General features: G+C 38.3%; 2 protein-coding genes across 2 annotated transcripts in view; one reads left to right on the top strand and one right to left on the bottom strand.

Moving 5' to 3' along the window:
- OTC (ornithine transcarbamylase) overlaps positions 1-24,176 on the top strand; it is a 69,364-nt gene that overhangs the window by 40,473 nt on the left and 4,715 nt on the right. The window contains exons 5-9 of the mRNA XM_077889480.1: positions 10,092-10,245; positions 12,125-12,247; positions 18,305-18,358; positions 18,439-18,588; positions 21,419-21,556. Of these exons, the coding sequence (XP_077745606.1) occupies positions 10,092-10,245; positions 12,125-12,247; positions 18,305-18,358; positions 18,439-18,588; positions 21,419-21,556 (619 nt within the window). The remainder of the gene's footprint in view (positions 1-10,091; positions 10,246-12,124; positions 12,248-18,304; positions 18,359-18,438; positions 18,589-21,418; positions 21,557-24,176) is intronic.
- LOC144308658 (ferritin light chain-like) overlaps positions 20,278-24,176 on the bottom strand; it is a 145,002-nt gene continuing 141,103 nt past the window's right edge. The window contains exon 4 of the transcript XR_013375044.1: positions 20,278-20,560. The gene's annotated coding sequence lies outside the window, so the exon portion shown is untranslated. The remainder of the gene's footprint in view (positions 20,561-24,176) is intronic.

Raw genomic sequence — 24,176 nt, 5'->3', positions numbered from 1 at the left:
GAACCATCTTTCCATTTAAAGTCCTATGCCATGCTTCTCTTTTTTGACACAGTAGGAAAAGAGATGATGGGGGTGGGGATGCAGGGAATAGACTACATTTTAAACATTTGGGTAAAATCAAGTTGAATAAATGTTTTAACTTGTGGATTATTTTTTTAAAACCCTAACATTGGCTATTGAACATCCAGAGGAAACTGATATGTGTGAGAAACTTTAACTTTGGGTAATTTGGATATTGCAAAAGCAGTTTTGCTGCCATTGTTGACAGATGCCCAAGATTGTCTACCAAGCTGCAGGAATCCACCAGAAGGCAAACAGAACTTTATATATTCAATGGAAATGAAAAGAGACAAAAATCAAGTCATTATAGAGCTAGAGAAAGTATTTTAACTTGTCAACCTTTCATTTGTACTACATATAACACAGCTTTTACAATATTGAAATCTGGGGTTTTAAATTGATGGAGAACCATAAAAAGCCCAGATTACTGTTAATGGCTCTGTAAGCCCAACTCTAGTTATAGGTTTGTCATTGTTTCCAGTGAAAAGCTGTTTTTTTTTTTAAAGACCTTTAGTAACCTGGAAGATGAAAAATAAGAATGGTGATTTATTTGTGATTTTTAAAATTTAAATTCAATTTGCCAACATATAGTATAACACCAAGTGTCATCTCATAATGTGCCCTCCTTAGTGTCTGTCACCCATTTACCCCATCCCCCCACCCACCTTCCCTTCTGCAACCCTTTGTTTCCCAGAGTCAGGAGTTTCTCATGGTTTGTCTTCCTCTCTAATTTTTCCCCACTCAATTTGTCCCCTTTCCCTTATGGTCCCTTTCAGTATTTCTTGTATGATTTATAGCAGCTTTAAACATTAAGTAGAAAGCAGCGTCATTGACAAAATATACGAACTAACTAAAGGTCTTTAATATCTTTGTTTCCACAAGTGATTCCAATGTGAAAACAACCTTGGAGCAGTTCCTTTTCCACTTGTATTATTAATTCTATTTCACCTTCAGCTTCTGTGGTGGAAGGATCGAAGTGGCATTTTCTATCAAGCTTTGTTGTACTCCCTTTTGCCCATAGATGCTTTAATGTGCAAGGGGCTTTCTGTACCTAAAGGAATGCACCCTACTTTTTGTACTTTGTTGATAGTCAAAAATATTAATCTTATGAATTTATCAAGCATTTAGCATTCCTTTAAACATAAAATAGCTAACATTCTTTAGTGGTTCTCAAAGTGTGGTCCCCAAACTAGAAGCATAAGCAGTACCTGAGAGTTTGTTAGAAATGCAAAATTCTTCTGGGCCCCAAACCACACCTACTGAATCAGAAACACAGCTGACTATGTTCCAACCAGCCCTCCTGGTGATTCTGATATATGTTCAAGTTTCAGAACAACTGTTTTGAACAGTCACATACTACTTATCCAATAAATCAAATACATATTAAATGAACAAAACAAGTCCCCTCAACCATTTAACCACTGATTGCAAACTTAATCAAATGCTTTTAAACATTTAACTTAATCACAAGCCTAGCATTTTGGATTTCCTTGGATGCTCTAAATATCTTAAAAAGGAAAAGATACATGTAAAATAGCATACTGGTTACAGAGCTGTTTAATATTTTAACAAAACTGGGCACAATGCTATTAATATCATAGATGTTGTTTTACATCCTTATGCCTCCTTTTATTCTTATCCTTATATGGCCCTGGAATTAAAACCTCTATACATTGCTGGCTTGTCAGGAATTCTACAAAAGATTATTTTGATACCTTTTCAGGACCTCGGTCTGTGATTTTATCAGATTGGAAAGAAAAAAAAATCATCTCAGGAGGCTAGGAATGCAGGTTAAGTGGTTTGCCAAACACTCCATTTTGGTTGGGTTTTAGGAACTGGCTACTAAGTTCAAAATAAACTAAATTCAAGCTGCGGGCCAGTAGGCTGAATATCTTTAGCACATCACTTTCATTGTTTATCATGGATCTATATTGGTTTCCTTTGGTGCCTTAACAAATTACTGCAAATTGAGTGACTTAAAACAACACAAATTTCTTATCTTACACTTCTGGAGGTCAGATGTCTAAAATGAGTCCACAGAGTTGTGTTCCTTCTGGAAGCTCCTGGGGAGAATCCAAGTCCTTATGCTTTCTAGCTTTCCTCCATCTTCAAAGCTAGCAGCATAGCTAGCTAGCATCTTCTTTCTGACCTCTTGCCTCTCTCTTATGAGGACCCTTGTATTTACATTGGGCCTATCCCAGGATAATCTGTCTCAAGATCCTTAATTTAATCATATCTACAAAGTTCCTTTTGCCATCGAAGGGAACATAATCACAGGTCCTGGGGATTAGGACATAGGCATTTTTGTGGGGGGCACTTCTCTGGCTACCATAGGATCTTAATTGTAGTTTTTCATATAGATTCTGACTTTTCACAGAAATTAAAAGATAAGGTATTCCTTAAGTTTTATTTTCTTTGTTTTTAAACTCTGGCAGACCTGCTGTAATGTTTTCATGATATATTATCCTGGCCAGTTTGGATATTTTAAAATATATGCCTTTTTTAATGACATTGTTTTGTAAGTAGTCAGGTCATCAGGAAGTTTTATTCCCAGGGAGACAGAAAGGTGAGTCTGAAAATTTTTATTCTTCTTCAGGACAGTTAACTAAGTTATTTTGGAATAAATGGTTATATTGGCATTCTAATTGTAAATTGTATATGGTAACTGATGCTAGTTAACTGCTGGACTCTTCTACTTTACTTTATATAAAACCACAAATGCTGATGGCATGTGTTCATTTACGTTACAGTTTCTACCATTTCTAGGAGTTTGGCTTATAAGTTAATGTAATTTTTTTATGATTTACACACATTAAAAATGGTATGAATCTATGCTTTATAAACAGAAATATACTTAATAACCCACAACATATCCATCTGTATATATACACTTATTTATAAACACTTTCTTACTTAAGCAAAGAAATTTAAATGTACATGGTAACAGTCATTCTTTATTGACACTATAATTATACTTTCATACATTTTTCTTTGTATTGATTTTGTCCTTATTGGCGTGATGGACTTTTACAAGTACTTGTTTTATTTGATGATTTTCATTACTATAAGTGATCACAACTGGACAAATGGGAGCTTCTTTAAGTTGATTTTTTTCCTTCTAGCACTGCCTCTGCCATTTAAAAATTGCTTTTGCTTCCTGGAAACAACAGGGAATACTGATTTGTCTAGCCCAAGGACATGTTATTAACTATCCTATAATAGCTTCTGGTTCCCCCCCTTTTTAAAATAGAACAATATTAAGACCAAATTCTGGGCACTAGGGGTACTTACAAGTGTTGAAGGGGAAAAGATTATAGCTATTACTGCTGCCATAGGACTGTTCCTGGTAGTTACTAGGCTGAAAGGAAAATATCTATCTTTAAAAAAAAAGATTATTTTTACATACATTAAAATCTTTAAAAAAAAAAAAGATTATATAGAGAGAAAGATTCTAAAGCAGATTCCATGCTGAGCACACAGCCTGAGTGGTGTTCAAACTCACAACCCCTAGATCATGACTTGAGCTAAAATCAAGAGCTGTCCACTCAACCAACTGAGCTACTTAGGCACCCCGAAAATACCTTTCATAAGTGTATAATATCTTGTTCTTTCCAGTGTAGCCATATCACTTTGTTAGCTCTTATTTTTCTTATATGATGGGATTTCAGCAACTATGAAGACTTTCCTCCTCTACATTGATCTGTTGCTCCATCCTGCAGCAGAATATCCTACTCTTCCCCCACCTCCTTTCTCTGTTTTTGAGGACAATGGTTCTCAGTCTTGTCTTCATATTGGAATAACTTGGAAAGCTTTAAAAATATCAATGTGAGTCCCCCACCATATCTTCTGCTTTAACTTTCCAAAAGGCAGAATGTGACGTCAGGATTTTTACAGCTCCACAGGTGATCTTAATGGGCAGCCAAGGTCAGAACCTCTGTTCTAGGAGATATTGGGCAACCTCAGTAAAGCAGACCAGGTACTCTCCTATAAGATTATACCATACAGGTTCCAGGGATATCAATTCCACATTATAAATAGGGCAAATAAATGCATCCTTGCCTTTTGGCTGCTTTGCTTTGAGAGCTCTTGGGATTGTTCAAGGTAGGGAATCACAATTGCCCTTTTTCAATCATCTTGAAAAATTCATTTCTATAGGGTAGTGACTTCTCCAATTGCTCCCCTCATGTCTCCCTCTTTCAGTCTCATCTTTCTTCATTCTTTCCTAACCTTGCTATAATTATTCCAAGGTTTGCAAGGCCTTGGTTTTCTCACCTCTGAGGTTAAAATAACATTTACACGTAATACAGACTAAATCTAGCAAAACTCAACAATACATCATAAAGTTCTTGAAATCATAAGAGGTTGAAGGCCCATGGTTCTAGCTCCATAAAATTATTTGAGAAGCTACAATAGAAGTAATATCTGATTTTCCTTCTATGAGATTCTAGAAGGTCAACTGCAGTGATTAATCCAGATTTTTTATCCTATTTGTATACACTTTAGGAGGTGATGCATATTTTAAGAAGCCCTTTCCAATCAAACTCGCCTCTACCTCTCTCTCTGTCATAGGATTTTAGGTATCATAAAATTAACCAATTCTTCTGGAATAGGGAAGTGATTATGGTTATAAACCTTAGTGGGATATCTACTTCCATCTAAGAAACTTCGTCATAATAGAGTTAAAAGCCTGCATTCTATACTATGAAGCACAACTGTATCTGTAAGGGGGAGAGAATTTTTACTAAGATCTTGAAGAAAAGGAAGAAGATTTAAAATTCTTTTAGCATAAAGCTTATGCTTTAGGACAGTGGTTCTTTCTTTTTTATATAAATTTATTTTTTATTGGTGTTCAATTTGCCAACATATAGAATAACACCCAGTGCTCATCCCATCAAGTGCCCCCCTCAGTGCCTGTCACCCAGTCACCCCCACCCCCTGCCCACCTCCCCTTCCACCACCCCTAGTTCGTTTCCCAGAGTTAGGAGTCTTTCATGTTCTGTCTCCCTCTCTGATATTTCCCACTCATTTTTCTCCTTTCCCCTTTATTCCCTTTCACTATTTTTTATATTCCCCAAATGAATGAGACCATATAATGTTTGTCCTTCTCCGACTGACTTATTTCACTCAGCATAATACCCTCCAGTTCCATCCACGTCGAAGCAAATGGTGGGTATTTGTCATTTCTAATGGCTGAGGAATATTCCATTGTATACATAGACCACATCTTCTTTATCCATTCATCTTTCGATGGACACCGAGGCTCCTTCCACAGTTTGGCTATTGTGGACATTGCTGCTAGAAACATCGGGGTGCAGGTGTCCCGGCGTTTCATTGCATCTGTATCTTTGGGGTAAATCCCCAGCAGTGCAATTGTTGGGTCGTAGGGCAGTTCTATTTTTAACTCTCTTAGGAACCTCCACACAGTTTTCCAGAGTGGCTGCACCAATTCACATTCCCACCAACAGTGCAAGAGGGTTCCCCTTTCTCCACATCCTCTCCAACATTTGTAGTTTCCTGCCTTGTTAATTTTCCCCATTCTCACTGGTGTGAGGTGGTATCTCATTGTAGTTCTTAACATTTGTAAGGTTATCTGAATTACCTAGGAAACTTGGTAACAGTACAAAGACCCAGACTCATCTCCTATTTCAGGAGCTTGGGCCTCTGTAGTTTATTATTTCTTCATTTAGTTCTGATACACACTAAAGTTTGGGAACTATTGCCTTACAGCATCAGATGGCTTAAGGGTGACTAGTTATTCTAATGTGGGAGGTCTCAGTGGAGTGGATTATTCATTTCTCAGGATTTGAGATGCCTTTTTCCTTCAATTGAACTAGAAAGCACTCTCTGTCAGAGATTATGGACAAAATCCTGCTTTTGTGGGCTCCCATCTCTTGATAGATATTCGTTGTTGTTGTTTCGGTTTTTTGTTTTGTTTTGTTTTTTGTTTTTGGCCTAGTTAGAGTTCTAAGGAAAGGTTGGATGGTACTTTTAAAAATATGGTGACCTCAATTCTGTCTTTATTAGGAATCTCAAACTTTAACATGCAAATTAATCACCTGGAAACCTTGTTAAAATGCAGATTATGATTCATTGAAATCTAAGTGGCGCCTGTGATTCTGCAGTTTTGTTTGTTTTTGATTCTGCATTTCTAACAAGTTCCCAGATGATGGTGATGCTGTTGATCTGAGGAGTGAGGTGCTAGCTTTGGTTGTCAACCTTAGATGCACATTGGAATCTCCTGGCAAGTTTTTTTTTTAAGATTTTATTTATTTATTCATGAGAGAGAGAGAGAGAGAGAGAGAGAGAGAGAGAGAGGTAGAGGGAGAAGCAGGCTCCATGCAGGGAGCCCGATGCGGGACTCGATCCGAGGACTCTGGGATCATGCCCTGAGCTGAAGGCAGATGTTCAACCACTGAGCCACCCAGGCGTCCCTCCTGGAAAGTTTTTAAAATATTGATCCCTAAAGGCCTATCCCCAGAGATTCTGTTTTTTTTTTTTCTGACAATAATTGATAGAGATTATGGTTTGGGCACCAAGAATTTAAAAACACTCTAGGTGACTTTTATATGCAGCAAATATTTGAAAACCTATGTCTTAACCATCAAACCCCATGTTTTACAAGAAAAACTAAAATGGCTCTTTCATGCTACAATATACAATGTGCTTAGATTGTTAAGAGCACTGGTTTCCAAATCTTGGCTCCTCCACTGATGCCCTGCTATGGGAAGTTTTCATTAGACATGGTAAAATACGAAACATAAAGACAATATAGTAAATTTCATAATTCAAATTAATTCAATGTAAGAGATCATTCTTTTAGATTAGGTCATTCACACCTCTTTTGGTGTTAAAATGTCCTTTTATTAAATGAAGATATCAACGTATTATATGTGTATAATTGCTTGTTGTTTTATGCCTTTAATTTGCTAAACAAAAAGTTGGGAATCTGATGATCTCCATGTTTTTGGAAATTGGGCTGATCCATGAAATCTGAAAACCTGAGATCAATGGGTATGAGAAATCTATAAAAATTTTTAAAAAAAATCTGAATCTAGAAGATATTGTTATAGGGAAATGGTTTTCAGTGTTTGATTCTCTAATCCCTGGGGGCAAGAAGCTTTTTTAGTGGTCCTTGAATTTTATAAGCACCAGTAATTTTCTACAGTTTGAGGTAAATAACATATTTCAGATATGTAAGAGGGACTCATTTTCCAAATATATGAAAATCTATGAAGACCTTACTGAATATATACTAGCTTTAGTTTTTATACATTTAAAAAATGTTAAATCTTTTTATTCAAGTATAAATTAACATAGTGTTATATTACTTTCAGGTGTATAATATAATGGTTCAATATCCTATACATTTCTCAGTGCTCATCAAGATAAGTGTACTCTTATCCCCTTTATCTATTTCACCCATCCCTCCACCAACCTCCCCTTCTGGAAGCCACTAGTTTGTTCACTAGATTTAAGAGTTTGTTTTATTGTTTGTCTTTTTTCTTTGTTCATTTGTTTTGTTTCTTAAATTCCACATCTAAGTGAAATCATGTGGTATTTGTCTTTCTCTGACTTATTTCACTTAGTATTATACCTTCTAGATGTTATTGCAAACAGCAAGATTTCATTCCTTTTATGGCTGAGTAACATTCCATTGTATATATGTACCACATCTTCTTTATCCATTCATCTATTGGTGGACACTTGGGTTGCTTCCATAATTGGACTATTGTAAATAAAGCTGCAATAAACACAGGGGTGCATATATATTTTTTGAATTAGTGTTTTTACTTTGGGTGAGTACCCAATACTAGAATTACTGGATCATATAGTAATTCTATTTTTAACTTTCTGAGAACTATCCATACTCTTTTCCACAGTAGTTGCACCAAATTGCATTCCTATCAACAGTGCATGAGCATTCTATTTTTTCCATATCCTCACCAACACTTACTATTTCTTGTGTTTTTGTTTTTGATTTTAGCCATTTGGACATGTATAAAGTGATACCTTATTATGGTTTTGATTTGCATTTCCCTAATGATTAGTGATGTTGAGCATCTTTTTCATGTGTCTGTTGGCCATCTGTATGTCTTCTTTGGAAAAATGTCTATTCAGTTCCTCTGCCGATTTTTTAATTGGATTAGTTTTATTGGTGTTGAGTTGCAGTTTCTTTGACATGGTAATAATATCTACTTTTTGACCTCTTACTATGAATAAGGCATTATACTATTCACTTTAAATAGGTAATCTCATGTAATCTTCACAACTCAATAGGATAGCTATTATTATTATGGTTTTACAGATAAAGAAACTAAGTCACAGAGAAATTAAATAACATGTCCAAGGTCACACAACTAGTAAGTTACAGAACCATAATAAGAACCCCAAAGTAGGGATCCCTGGGTGGCACAGCGGTTTGGCGCCTGCCTTTGGCCCAGGGCGCAATCCTGGAGACCCGGAATCGAATCCCACATCGGGCTTCCGGTGCATGGAGCCTGCTTCTCCCTCTGCCTGTGTCTCTGCCTCTCTTTCTCTCTCTCTCTCTCTGTGTGACTATCATAAATAAATAATATAAAAAAATAAAATCTTTTAAAAAAAAGAACCCCAAAGTGGATACTTTATAATCATGACTCTATTTACTCTACTATCATGAGAGGTTTCCAAATTTTTTGTCATGAAAAATAATTCTTTAAAGCTGAAATGGTTAGAAGCCTCTGTTATAAGAAACCAAGATTTTAAACCAAAGACCATCCTTGCTAGTTTTGTAAGGCTAAACGACCCTAAGATCGTGACTTGAGTGGAAACAGAGAGTCAGACACTCAACTCACTGAGCCCCAAGAACATGGACTTTTGACTTAAATTGACTTTGGTTTGAATATGAGTTCCTCCAACCTAATTAACTGTGTGATTTGGGGCAAGTTACTTACCTTGTGACTCAGGTCCTTCAGCTATAAAATGAGAATAATAACATTCGTCTTTCTGTGTGTGTGGTTTCAATTCATGGCCATGATTTGGTTTGTCTTGCCTTTTTGGTGGGTTTTTGAGTTTATGATGTTGAACACTTTCTTTTTTCAGAGATGATGATAGTTATACAGGGTGCAGGGACAAGGACTACATGCCTTCTCAGGCTCAGCCCCTACAGGAGTTTATCATGGGCTGTATCATTCAAGCTCATGGAGAAGCAGACTCTAAAATGGAATTAGACATGCAAGAGATTTATAGGAGGAAACAACTGTGAAAGATGAAAGAGGGAGGAAGCAGGAGTAGGCAGGGAAAGCCTTCAGACCACACTGCAGGTTTGACCGCAGGGAAAGGAGAAGGAGGAGGAAGGAATAGGGTAAAAGGAATCTGAGACTGCAGGACAGCTTTGAGAAAGTCTTGGCCAGGCCAGTGGGGAACCTCAGAGCAAAGACTGCCCATTGGAGCTGTCCCATGTCAGGCAGAATAGCTCAGCTCTGGTGCCCGGGGGGAGTGTGGCCTTAGTAGGAACACTGCAGTATATCCCAAAAGTGCAGCTGCTGGGGTTGTCTGCTAATGGGACTCCTCCCAGAAGGTTCTCTCTTGTGTGGCAATCTGTGTGTGCACCTTCAAGTCTCTTGCACTGGCACTTTCAATTTTACATTGAAAATGTATGTGTGTGGGATGATGTAAAAGAAAATTAGCCACATACTAGATCATTAATTTTTCTTGGTATACCTGGTTTTTGGTCTTGTCCCTTTTAACTTTACCAACTGTCCCTTGTCAATTATAATTCATCATCATAACTTGTTAGGCCCACAACTGATTTCTTATCTCTGTAAAAAATAGTAAAATCAGTGGTCACTGGATAAGATTTGTGGAACAACATCTGGCTTCTATAATGACTGCATGCTTAATATTAGCTTTTAAATCTGTCATGTTGATAGGTAGCTGTAACTTGGTAAAAATTCTAATTTGTTAGCATTTCTTATTCCTGTTTAAGATCATGTATTTAAAAAGGAATTATTAAGCATAATTAACTTAGATTATCATTTCTTGGTTTCCTGCAGTGTGTTGTCTAGCATGACAGATGCAGTGCTGGCTCGAGTGTATAAACAATCAGATCTGGATATCTTGGCTAAAGAAGCATCCATCCCAATCATCAATGGGCTATCAGATTCGTACCATCCTATCCAGATCTTGGCTGATTACCTCACGCTCCAGGTTGGCTTATTTCTTTGCCTTACACAAGACCAAAATCAACAAATTGTTCCCAACTAGCTCTAAATGGAACCGTTAAATCATGGTGTTTTGTTTTCAAATATCATCTTGGCAAAGAATTACAGCATATGTGTGAATACTATATCTCAAAGGAAATCAGGGCATTGTTAAGAATAGATCATTATATCCTGTTCTCAACTTAATTCCCAACCTCTTTTAATCACTCTCCCTCTCATGCCCTCTTCTCTCAATCACTTTGCTTTTTTGGTGACATATTTAACACAATGGATGAATAGAGAATGCTGGGGCCTATAGAATAGAAAAGCTTTATGTAATCCTACATACATCTGGCTCTGTGGCTTGAGAGTGAAGACTGGTGGAGTAGGTTTTGAATATTCAAAATGGTCAACTACTAAATCACTTTCTGAGGAGGCCATTTTCTATCATTTTAATAAACTGTTTGAGACTGGAGTTAAGAACATAGAATTTATAGAATTGAGGCAAATGTAGCCGTGCCCCCTTAAATTAGAAATGTGAAAAACTTTGAAAGATACATCTCATTTGTTTTGCCACAGCCAATCTACCTGGTGTTGCCACTGGGAATCCTGAAAATCATGGTTTCTGTGTCAGTGGATTATTCTGAGGAAACAGGGAAAACTGGATAGGTCCATATTCTTCCTTATTTGAAAAAGCCACACTCGTATGAATGTGAAGTTAAACTTAAAATGAAACTCTTTGGTGATGAGGATAAGATTCATGCAGAGAACATGATACAATAATTTAGATACCAAGTGGCTGCTTGCAGGTATGGCTTTACATATATGCCAGATAATTTAATTCTTCCCCCTGGGGCTTCATCATTACTAGATTTCAAATTCATTGAAGGACAACAAAATGTCCTATTCATCATATTGTCCCCTGAAGGACCTGGTACAATGCCTTCATATAGAAGATACTCAAAGTCAGAGTTGTATGAATAATAGCAGCTTATTAGAACATGGAATCTAAATCAGATGGACTTGGATTTAAATCCTAGGTTCACCATGTAGTAGTTCTGTGATCTCAAAGTTGCTTAACCTTTCTCTTTTTAAAATATTATCTTTATGAATAGATAACATATGAAACCTACAGATACTTCAAGAAACAGAAAACAAACAGCTTTGGGCCCATTACATAGTTCTGTCAAATCTTACTTTAGAATTTTTTGTTGTTTTTAAGTAAAATATTACAAATAGAGTTGAAGCCTATTGTATAACTCTCCCTGATCCCATTTCCTTTCATCTCATAAAGAAATCATTATCCTGATGTTTATATTTATAATTCCCAGGCATGTATTTATACTTACCTACACATGCCTATATCCCTAAACAACAAAGAATATTAATGGGCATGTTTTTTAACTTTATATACATGTGAACATAGCACCATGTTCCACTGTTACAGATGCATTGCGCTTCCCCATTCTAATACAAATGAATGTAAGCTCCATAAAAGCAGTAATTTTTTTTTTTGGTCTCCTTTCTTCATTGTTCTATCACCACGGCCAAGGAAAGCCTCTGGACATTGATGGCACTCAATTTGTTGAATGAATGAATGAATACAACAAAGATTCAGATTTTAAATGTATGAAAATATGAGTGTCTGTATGAGTTCATACGATGTCATAGTTTAAGATATTAAGTCATTTTGATATTTTTTGTGATTACACATTCATGTTATTGAATTGCTCTGTAAAATGCAAAAAAAGAAACCTAGTAGCTTATTCATTTCAACAAAGCATTAAAAATGAGGTGAGGACTGTTTCCTTTATTTTATCCCTAACAATTGTTTCACGTGAGTAGATTTCCTCTTGGATGCAATCTCCTCCTCCCTTGTCTTTTAGGAACACTATGGCTCTCTGAAAGGCCTTACCCTCAGCTGGATTGGGGATGGGAACAACATTCTGCATTCCATCATGATGAGTGCTGCAAAATTCGGGATGCATCTTCAGGCAGCTACTCCAAAGGTAGGGGAACTTCCTGCCCTGAAACTAAGCCCCTCTTAAATCATCCCAGTTGCAACCACCCAGTGAGAACAAACCTCTTTTCCATTCAAGGAAAGCACAGGTGAGACCACAAAATTTAGGCTATGTTACTGACCTTACTATCACAGTTATGTGGCCTCTTGAGTGCCCAATTTCCCATCTATATGATAAGAGATAGTCTTGGCTAATGCCTTTTCATCCATTAGTCTTTCTTAAAAACCTCCCTGAATTATCCCTTTGAATGCCCTGAAACCAGCCATTATGATGACTAGCATCTTTGTGCTACCACAAAAACTGAAGAAAGCAGTGAAATGCAGACAGCATAGAATTCCCAAGGCATGGAAAGAATCTTATCATTTTTCTAATACTGCAATTTAGTAGGAAAATGTCAATCTAATGTGAAGGTCACAGTGAAGGCATCTCTATCAGCTTAATATTTCAAACTCAATTCCAGGGGGCCCTTCAGCATTTTAAAACTGAGTCCCATATGGCTGTGAAAATGCTCCCCAATATACTTCTTACCTTGCTGCTAATCTCACACAAAATGTACAGGAAGCACGACTTCTTTCATAGATCCAAAGTAACCCTTTTGATATGTAAGAAGCTGGCAATGGTTGTTGCCTCTGAGAAGGGGAACTGGGAGGTTCAAGAGCAAAGATAGGAGGGAGATTTTATTTTCATGGTATATTCTTTTATGTGGTTTGAATTTCTTAACATGTTAATGTTTTACCTATATAATGACAGAAATCCATAAATAAATACACTCAAATAAAAAAGTATAGATGCCCCTAGAAGAAGCCCTATGTTAAGATACCCTTAGCCTTATATAAAATGAATAGGCCTTTTAGAGGACAAAAATTAACCCTACAGGAGACTCATATACAAACCAGTCCTAAAGGATTCCCACAGAACCTTTTAGATACTCTGTTGCTATGGAGTATTTTCCCCACTATGTTTCTGATTGGCTACTAATATCCAATCAGGAGTCTTTGAAGGGAAAACTCTCCTAAACAGAGACCATTTCAGAAACAAAGTGAAAGATATAGTTCGCCCTCTCATTAAGAAACTATTCACAATTACCATGCAGTAGTGTATTTCTGGCCAGGCATGTGTTTGTTCTTATCTCACTAGTCAGTGCAAGAGTTCACTCTGATGAGCTAAGACATCCAGAGGCTTAAAAATTACTCCCTGCTTCTGCTTCTTGAGTTTGAGATGTTTATTTGCCAATCACCAGGAACATGAATTACACAATGTGGATTAATGGCTGAATTTCTCTAACAGGAAACACCCAAATCCCCAAGACTTTTGTGCACTCTTCACTCCTTCCTACACCAGTTTCTTGGTCCAGGCTCCCCACAAGGGATTTGATGAGGATTAGTGTACAAGTGATTTATTAATGAAGTATTCCTAAGGAAGACCTATAGGAGAATAGGATAAGGACGGAGAAAGGGAAGAATATGAGCAAGAGGGTCATTTATAGTGATCGGCCATCCCAGTTTGCATAAGACTGAGGAATTTCCAGGGACATCCAACTATTGGTGCTAAAGCTGGGAGACTCCTAGGCAAACCAGCGTGATTTGGTCACTCTGGTGCCATGTCAGGCACCATCCTACAGAAGGAAGCTTCAGCCCTGATCCCACAGGTGAGCTCAGGAGCAACACTTAGGCCCCATATTTATCTCAACCTGAGGCAAGGAAGGTGGGCTTTCTTCCTTTTTTTAAGATTTTATTTATTTATGAGAGAGAGAGAGAGAGAAAGCATAAGCAGTAGAAGTGGGAGAGGGAGAAGCAGGCTCCCCGTTGAGCAAGGAGCCCTAAGCAGGGCTCCATCCCAGAACCCTGGGATCATGACCAGAGCTGAAGGCAGATGCTTAACTGACTGAGCCACCTAGGTATACCATCTTTTTAAAAAGAAATCATTTATTTTAGAGAGAGATAGAGCATGAGTGAGGGTGCAAAGAGAGAATCACAAGTGGAGTCTGCCTTGAGCACCAAGCCCGACATGGGACTCGATCCCAGGACCCTGAGATCATGACCTGAGCCCAAACCAAGAGTCAGATGCTTAACCAAGTGAACCACCCAGGTGCTCCAGAAGGTGGGATTTCATCCTTTTAACCAGTCATTGGTCAAGGGCAGCAGGAAAGGCAGCTGGGTAGCCAGAGGGCTGTCTTCTGAGGAAGAGCTGCAAGCACTGATAAAAGCCCACTGAAATGGGGAGAGGGAGCAAAAGCTGTAAAAAGGAATCCCAGGATCTGGGTAGAGCACCAGCATTGTCAGCTGCATTCTGCCAAATTAAAAGAAAACTAAATGCTTTTCCGCAGTGCTCTTGCTGAACCAGTTTGAGTCAGTGAGCCCTACTGCCTTAGTTTGCAAGGGCTGCCGTAACAAATTGCCGCAAACAGGGTGGCTTCAAACAACAGAAATTTATTGTTTACAGTTCTGGAGACTAGAAGTCCAAAATCGAGATGTTGGCAGAGCCACGTGCTCTCTGAAGCCTCTAGGAGAGGATCCTCCTTGTCTCCCCTTACCCCCAGCTTCCTGGGCTTGTGGCTGCATCCCTCCCATTGCTGCATCCATATTCTTGCCCTTATGTCTGTGTTTCTCCGTACAAATGCCCCTCTTTATATGAGGACATCAGTCATGTTCAATTTAGGCCCACCCTAATCCAGTACGACTTCATCTTAACTAAGTTTTACATCTGTGAGGACCCTCCTCAGTAAGATCACATTCTGAGGTTCTGGCCAAGAGGGAATTTTGGGGGGATACTATTCTACCTAATACACTTGCCATAGGAGAAATGGTGGGCACGGACAATAGCACGTATTAGAAGCCATCCTATTATAGTAAACTTTGGGAATCAGAACTCTTACAGCAGATAGTTTAATTTTATTCGGTATAAACTGAAATGAAGGGTCAGATCCGATATGTGCTTAAGGCAGTTCTTCTTCACTTTATGGTAAGAGTTCGCACACTGTCACTACAAATCTAGTTTGAAGAAAGGCTCTGTATTAATGCAAACTATGACTGCATTTAGCTTCTACAGAGAAAACATATATTAACAATAACTGATCTCTACTAGAAGATGTTGCTGGAAAGGCTCTATTCTTTTGGAGAAATATAGGATTTAAACATTTTATGGAGTGTCAAAGATGTCTTATTAACACCAAAGGGAAAAATTTGAATCTTACAAAGTAATTTCAAAGTTCTTATGCAGAAACTCATTGAAATGATAGAGAGTGCTAAAACTTTCCTGAATCTTGGTGGGAGTAAGAGTTTTAAAAACCCTTTGGGAAAGTGTGATAGTGCAGACGTTGTTCAGTTAATTTATAAGTAGGCCTACTTCTTTCCAAGATAAAGCTACGAGATTTATTGTAAATTTAAGAAGCCCTGAAGTTTCCAAAGCCATAATTAATCTATTTCCCCATTCTTCAACTGAGAATAACTTACATGTTCAAGAAAACATAATTTTCTCCTTGATTGTAAAATTGGTCTATAAACTATTGATGGTAATGATTTTAACATTGTTCTAAGTGAATATTTAGACTGAACAGGGTTTGTTAATCACCTTATCCCTCCAGTTTTAAGATTTATGTAAAAGCCAATGAGTGATTTAGTATTGAAAGCTGAGCTGTGAGTAAAGAATTCTCTTTGTATTCTTAGTCATGGCCTAGTACATGCAAGGTTGGGTAATTTTCTAATTTCCAAACCTTGCTGTTGGTTCTCTAAGTACTTATTGATTCCTTCTGTACGAATGATTATATGTGGGGAGTATAAAATCTGCTCTCTAAAGGGAAGGCTAAATTTTCAGAGCAGGAGGCACACGGGGTAATGGCCAAACCTCTTCATTTATGTTTACGTATGAATGATCACAACAGTAGTTACTAAATTAGCAAAACTTTATTAATTACCTTCTCCAAATCCCAGTAAAGAAGCTCCAGAACTTATGCTGTTTAAAGGTAGTAAAGCTGCTAAAATGTCTACAGCAATCATCAGCAGTGTCATGCATAGTTTCTTTCAAGAATTTTGTAAGGAGAGAAGGAACTACGATAGACAATCATGTGCAAATAGACACAGTTTCAAATGAGTGAGCCTGAACATGCCTGTCACAGGTTGAGATTACTGGGAGTAGACTCCGAGACAGAGTTTGGTGTGCAGGATGCTTATTAGGACATACCCTTGAGATCAACACCTGTGGAAGGGAAGGGAAGGAAGCAGCAGTGGGTAGAGGAAGAAGCTGAGCCGCAATTTGGGCCCAACAACAGCCTTGTCTGACCTTATAGAGACTTCTAGACCTGAGATGTCCATTTAGAGCTGTTCCAAGTTGGGAGGAGGGAATCAAGTTTCCATCCCCTCCTGTCAATCAGTCATTGAATGTAGGTCACCCCAGAAGGGTGTGTGACCTTGGATGAGTCAGCCCTCTGCAGCTGAGGCAGTACCCAAAGAGGACTGATGGCTGAAAGCCATCTTCTGGCAGCACGCCCAGCAGCTGGGGGAATAAGGCCTTTATTCACGAACGAGGGATCTGAGTGGCATATCACAGTATGCACCACGATGCTCTACTGAGAATTTATTTAAAAAACAACTTATAATAAATGCTAAGAATTCAGGAAAATGAGAAGGATGGAGGAAGGTGAGAATAATCGTGGTGTTTGGACTGACAAGACCTCCATATGGAGGGTCTGGAGGTGAGGCTGGACTAGAGGTTTGACAAAAGAGGAGCTGACATGTTCCAATGAACACACCCAGGAGAAAACTGGAGGGGGGGAGTGTTCGAGGGTGAAAGGCTAAGGTGGCAGAAAAGGGCAAGACATGTACAGGGATAACAATAAGATTGGCTCTCCTGCAGCAAGATGTTGAGAAGAATTAAAAGAGACAGAAACAGGGAATGTGGGGAGGGGGAAAGCCTTGATACGGTTAATGAGCTTTGACTTCAGGAACAAGGAGTAACTATTGCAGGCTGCTGTGTACAGAATAGATTGGAGGGTGAAGAGGGAGGCAGCAGGGCTACCTGGGGGGTCTAGAATAACTCAGGGCTGTGAGGGGGCTTTAATGCCCCCATAATATCCCCTCACCCAAAGCTGGAACTAGACTAAGCAAGCTAGACTTCTCTGGTGTACCATTTGTACTCACAAAGACTTCCTACAGGCCTGCTTAACCCTGTGTCCCAGGTACCTTGCTTGCTTCACTTGAGCCCTGGCCCTGCTCTCTCCAAACCATCCCACACAAACGGATTTGACCACAGACAGTGTACTTGCTGCATAAATGCCACTTCAAAGCCCATGCCCCACACTCTGAACACTTGCTGGCGAGTACGGAAGAGAAAGAGGTATGCATGTGGCCTGTTAGTATTTAGCTGGGATGCTTAGGGAAGGTTCCGCTGAAGAGGAAACCCTTGTGCCAAGACTCAAAAACATTATCCACAGGAAGTGAGTGGAGAAAAGTATTCCAGACAAAAAAGCATCAAAGGGATGCCTCGGTGGTTCAGTGGTTGAGTGTCTGCCTTTGGCTCAGGTCCTGATTCCAGGGTCCTGGGATCGAGTCCCACATTGGACTCCCCATTGGGAGCCTGTTTCTCCCTCTGCCTATGTCTCTGCCTTTCTCTGTGTGTCTCTCATGAATAAAAACTTTTTTTAAAAAAGCATTAAAAACACAAACCCCACACAGCTCATGGGAAGGCAGAGACAAAACTGCATCAGCTCATAGAATTATGTATATAATCCTCTTAGGCTATTAGACGAACAAGAAGAGGCACTACCAGGAGCTGGAAAGCACTATGCCCTGTTTATGTTGAGAATTAAAGAGGTCAAGGATAATAAGAGAAAGATGGGGCAGCTGGGTACCTTTTTGAATACCCAAAAGCACTGTTATAGTTTGGAATTCTAGATGTAAATATTGTATTCTACTGAAGGCGGCTGACCTACAACTTGAGGCAGAAAAGGAAAGGACAATGAGAATACTGTTGAAAGGAAATTAATACAGATATAAGACAGCCTAATACAATACAATTGCCTAAATAACAGTTGAATTCTTTCCCCTGCAGGGTTATGAGCCAGATCCCAGTGTAACCAAGTTGGCAGAGCAGTATGCCAAGGAGGTATGCTCCTTATACGTAAAGTTAGAATTGCCTTTCTCTGTCCCGTGAAGTTGTTTAACTGGCATGCTTATGTATGCTAGAATGGCACCAAGCTGTCGCTGACGAATGATCCATTGGAAGCGGCTCGTGGAGGCAATGTATTAATTACAGACACGTGGATAAGCATGGGACAAGAAGAGGAGAAGAAGAAGCGGCTCCAGGCTTTCCAAGGTTACCAGGTTACAATGAAGGTACAAATTCATGTCTCTCTGAAGGTTCATTAATTCCATTCATAAAGGGCCCTACCATCTAATCACTCGTTTGCTTTGGGGAGAGCAGACTGTCCTTTTGTTCCCTGTAAAGGACTCGTTGACTGCATCCTCCAGGGATTTCTCTCCTCCTGAAGCTTAGCTATGTCCTTTGGAAAGATACTTTTGTCCTGGATGCAGGAATTTGCAACCCAGGCAGAAAAGAGAAGCAAGCTTTTCCCTCTCACAGCAATGGAGGCAAGGAGGCATGGGAATGCTTTGCTCCATGCGTGTCTAGAGACACTATTACTTCTGTTGCATGCAGTTTCATCTGATTTCTCCTTTAAGAAAAGCTGCATAATTATGTTCTTCAGGCCAGTCCTTGCCTCTAGTTGTTAAGGACTCTCAAGTCCAGTTTAGCTTTGCTTACTACTTCCAGGGCATTCCTAGGGGAATCCCATCTAACCTGATGCCTTTCATTAAAATCCAAAGCAATGCTTCTCAGTATTGAACATGCCTCCAAATTGCCTGGAGCTGTTAATACATGGCTGGCAGAACCCCACTTCCCTTAGAGTTCTGAAATAGTAGGACAGGAGAGGGACCCAATAACTGGCATTTTTACCAAGTTCCCAGGTGAGGCAATATTGCTGCTCCAGGGTCACACTTTGAGAACTGCTGTTCTGGAGGAATACTCTACCAGACAAGTGCACATTGGGATTTTGTCAGCAGAGCAGCTTGTCTGTTTTGGTGGAGAAAGGGACTGAACAATTACAATAGATATTTCATTGATAAAGCAATATAAAATACAAGCTCCTTATTTATCCATGTCAACAGAATGAACTTTGAAAAATAAAAAGTGAAAAAGTCTTTCCTTCATCCCTTTAACAGTGATTATTCCCAGAAGTAGCCACTGATCAACAATTTGATGCGTCTCTTTGCAGACCTTTCCTGTGTGTTTATATGTGCCTTCACATATACACACGCAAGTATGGATTTCTCATAAATGGCATATTAGACATATTATTCTGAATTACTTTTTCTACTTAACAAATCTTAGACTTTCTTGTCCACTTATTTGGATATTTTTCATTACTTTTAATGGCTGCATAAAATTCCAAAGTTTTGGTTGGATTGTGATTTATGTTGATAAATTAGGCTGTTTCCAATTATCCCAAATGTAAACCATGCTGCAATGAATATCCTTATACATATCTCTTTGTGCAAGCATGATTGGAGAATAGATCCCTGGAAAAAGAATTTCTGGGTAAAGTGGTATATACTTTAAAAATATGATAAATGCTGCTAAATAGCCATGCAAAAAGAATCGATACTTTATACTCTCTCCACACTCTTTCCATTCTTGTTATTCTCATTTCCTTTTTTTTAAAAGATTTTATTTATTTATTCATGAGAGGCACAGAGAGAAAGGCAAAAATATAGGCAGAGGTAGAAGCAGGCTCCCTGCAGGGAACCTGATGTGGGACTTGATCCCAGGACCACAGGATCATGACCTGGGCCAAAGGCAGATGCTCAACCACTGAGCCACCCAAGTGCCCCTTGTTATTCTCATTTCTAATTTAAAAAATCTGTATCTCATGCTTTTTAAATTTTGAATTTCCTTTATTACTAATAAAGCTAAACATCTTTTCATGTTTATTGGCCATTTCTGTGTGTTTTTCTATAAAATGCTATCATATCCTTTACTCATTTCTTTTTTTTTTGCCATTATTGGTTATAGGAATTATTTACATATAATGGTTAATCCATTGTTACATATGTGGCAAATATGTTCATGGAGAAATTCTAAATTCCTTGCAGTTTACCTTGTACTTGCCTTGATCAACCATAGGCATTTTTGTGGTGCTGAAACTGCAGGCTTGAAGAACATTCATTTCAGTGATGTGTGACTGGTTCAAATGTTAGTCCTTTCCCATATTACTTTGCCATTATTTTAGAAATTCAGAAGGTTCTGAACCTAGAACAAGTATGGGAAGTAAAACAAAATTGTAGTACAAAGGTAATAATTTTGAAGTAAGAAATTATGAGGGAATGAAGTTTTGAATATGTAAGTGAACAACAGAAATGGATGGAAAATTGTAGCTTTCAGAATTAATAGCTGGAGAAAAAAACTATTAGGACTTTTGCATTAGGAATCCTGTTTAATGCACTCCTCTCTCAGCATGCTCTCTTTCAAAAGTGTTTAAATTAGTGAAGTATGCTTCAACCACAAAAACTATAACTTGGAGATAAGTTCAAAATATAACAATACCATAAGAGCAACTTTTAAAATATATTGGGGTAGGGCAGCCCAGGTGGCTCAGCAGTTTAGCACCGCCTTTGGCCTGGGGCGTGATCTTGGAGACCCGAGATCAAGTCCCACGTCGGGCTCCCTGCGTGGAGCCTGCTTCTTCCTCTGCCTGTGTCTCTGCCTGTCTCTCTCTCTCTCTCTCTCTGTCTCTATGAATAAATAAATAAAAAATATATTGGGGTAAAATAGGTGACTTTTGTTATCAGCCACATATTGTACCACTAGAGCTCTTTACTGAAATGTCCACAATCCTTCTAGACAGAGGACCAGCAACTGAGTCAGTGATTTAGTTTGGAGTGATGATCTCCCAAATCAAACAAAAATGACTATAAAATTCCATAAGTTGAAAGTACCATTTACGTTTCCCTTTGGTGCCTTGAATTTAAACCGCCACTCTGCCTTGTTGTCTCTCCCTTTGCATTTGGTTTCTGACTCCACATCACATGTGTGTTTAAATATTGAAGATGACAAATTTGATAGCCCCATATACTAGTCAAACATTGTCTCATTCCATCTTTTCTTTAGACTGCTAAAGTTGCTGCCTCTGACTGGACATTTTTACACTGCTTGCCCAGAAAGCCAGAAGAAGTGGATGATGAAGTGTTTTATTCTCCACGATCACTAGTGTTCCCAGAGGCTGAAAACAGGAAGTGGACAATCATGGTAAGCAGGCAATGGGGGAATGGAAGCTTAGAATGGGTTCTCTATGTGGCCCTAACTTGGCCATTTATGCCTTTTGGTAAATCATAAACAAGATTATCCATGCACATGACTTGCTCATATGGCATCTATTTTTTCCCAAAAAGTTCATTATAATTATTGCTTATTAGCATTTATAGTATATTTTTAATGTGATAAAACTGATCTCCTTCCAAATATATTTATTTCATTTTGTTACTTTTTAGAGGGGGGGGCATGCACAGGGTGAAGGGGCAGAGGTAGAGGAAGAGAGAAAGAATCCCAAGCAGGCCTTACATCTAGCACGGAGCCTGACACTGAGCTCAATCTCATGATCTTGAGATAATGACCTGAGCTGAAATCAAGAATTGGATGCTCAACCAAATGAACCACTCATATGCCCCCAAATATATCTGTTTTAATAAAAATTCTGACTGCTTTTGATGAGCCTGAATGCCAGCCACTACTGCCTGCTAACCATTATATTTTATAATTCTTATTTTACAATCCCCTTGCTAATGTTTATAGAGGCCACAAGGTCAGTGCCTGGCACAAAATGTGTATTCCAAAAAAATCTTTTTTCCTTTCTTTTCTCTTTCTTCCTTTCACGACTTACCTAGATAGTTGCTTTGGTTCTCTACTTGGCTTGGCCTGAGAGATACATCTGTTTTAGGTACTGAACATTTCCAGAATTGCAGCAAAACTAATCTTAAAAACTACTGGTCCCTTTAACATAAGTTTCATCTTTATCACTGCTATTCTAGGAAATATTAACTTTACATCTGTGTGTTACAAAATTCCAAACATCACCTTCTTCTCTGGAAAACTGATATTCAAGGGTCATAATTTAGCACCACCGTTTTTTAGTTTTTAGTGATTTAACTGATCTCAATTATTGTACCAGTTGGGGTCTTACTGGCAAACAGAGTCTACTCTAGGAAAGTTAAAAGGATAATATATAAATTTATTAAAAGACATTTAGCAGTACTTAGAATCTCTGGGGAAAGAAGGTGCAGCAAATCATTCTTGGATACCACATAGAAACAACACAGGCAGAAAAATCCCCCAATAACATTGTGATTCTTTAGTAGCCAAACCCATTTACACAGCTACCCAAAGCTTGGTACTTAAGGCCCATGAAACTAAATGCCAGATACTCCATTATTGCTGCCCCAGCCGAACTAGATGCCCTCGCCTATATATAGACAAGAAGATCTAATCTCCCAGAGGATGGCTTCCACTAAGTATCATTCACTTATGGCTCTAAATCTTGAGTAGGTACAGTTGAGTGGTATGTCTACATTTTAGCTTCTTGGAAATGTAGTTTATAGCTTTCAACTTCTGGAGTACAAAAAACAAGCTGGAAAGATTCTGGTAATTTTTAAATCTAATCTAGAAATGGGTTATTGTGAACAGTGAAATAATACATGTAGAGCCTTTAGTATGGTATCTAATACACTGTAAATATTATTATAATTATTATCACTGACATCATCTTCATTGTTGATTTAATACAGTGACCAGCAGGGGTTTGAGCTCCACTATGGCTGCTTGAAAGCCAATCATGACTCCCTTTCCAATGAAAAGTTATATGTCATATCTAATAAGAGGGATGCTTTTTTCCTTTTTACTATACCTTCTAGCTTGCCACCTCAGGACACTAGCTTTGGCCAAAATGGCAATTGCCATGTTATCTAGACCTGTGCTTTTAGAGCTTTAATGTCTATTTGAATCACTTAGGGATCTTGTTAAAACTGCAGATTCAGATTCTGTAGGCCTGACATTGAGGCCCAAGATTCAGCATTTCTAACAAGCACCTAGGTAATGCAGATGTTGCTGTCCTGTAGATCACTTTTTGAGTAGCAAAGATCTAGATGACAAAAAAGAAAATGGGAGCTCTCCAACCCTATACCTCAGGAAGAGACATGGCAAAAATTTTCCTCAAGCTCTATTCTTTCTCAGAAGATGATTGAAGTTACAAAGATAAATCAACCTAAATCTGTTAAAATATGATCTTTGTAGAAATTCAGTGGAGAAAAATTAAAAGAAATGTTAAAATATCATTTATGGAGATGCTCTGAGCTTTCAAATTTTTGGAAAGCTTATTAAACAACATATTTAAATTGAATTTACTTTAAAAAATTAAATTGGGCAGGTGGATGGGGTGACTGGATGACAGGTACTGATGTGGGCACTTGGGATGAGCACTGGGTATTATACTATATGTTGGCAAATTGAACTCCAATAAAAAGTATACAAAAAAATAAATACATCATATATTCACATTGTTGAAATGCTTGCAAGGATAAATATATATGTATACATATCTGTATATATATGTGTGTGTGTATATACATGCACACATACATACACAAAGTGAAATCTTATGCCCACCTATTTTCCATCCATCTAAGCCCTACCACCATCTCTCCATACCCCACCTTCCTGAAGTGCCCACTATTATCATGGAAACACATATTTAAAAGAAAACAAGAGGCATAGCCATGTTAAAAAGAAGGTAGAGCATCTAAAATAGAAAGAATACTTGTCTGGGAGTGAGGAGACTTGTATCCTAGCTGCATTCTTTATATACTGCATACTTTAT

This window comes from Canis aureus, chromosome X (genome assembly GCF_053574225.1).
Source record: "Canis aureus isolate CA01 chromosome X, VMU_Caureus_v.1.0, whole genome shotgun sequence".
Classification (NCBI taxonomy): domain Eukaryota; kingdom Metazoa; phylum Chordata; class Mammalia; order Carnivora; family Canidae; genus Canis; species Canis aureus.
The sequence above is the reverse complement of the archived record's forward strand: the minus strand, read 5'-3'. Positions and strand labels throughout refer to the sequence as shown.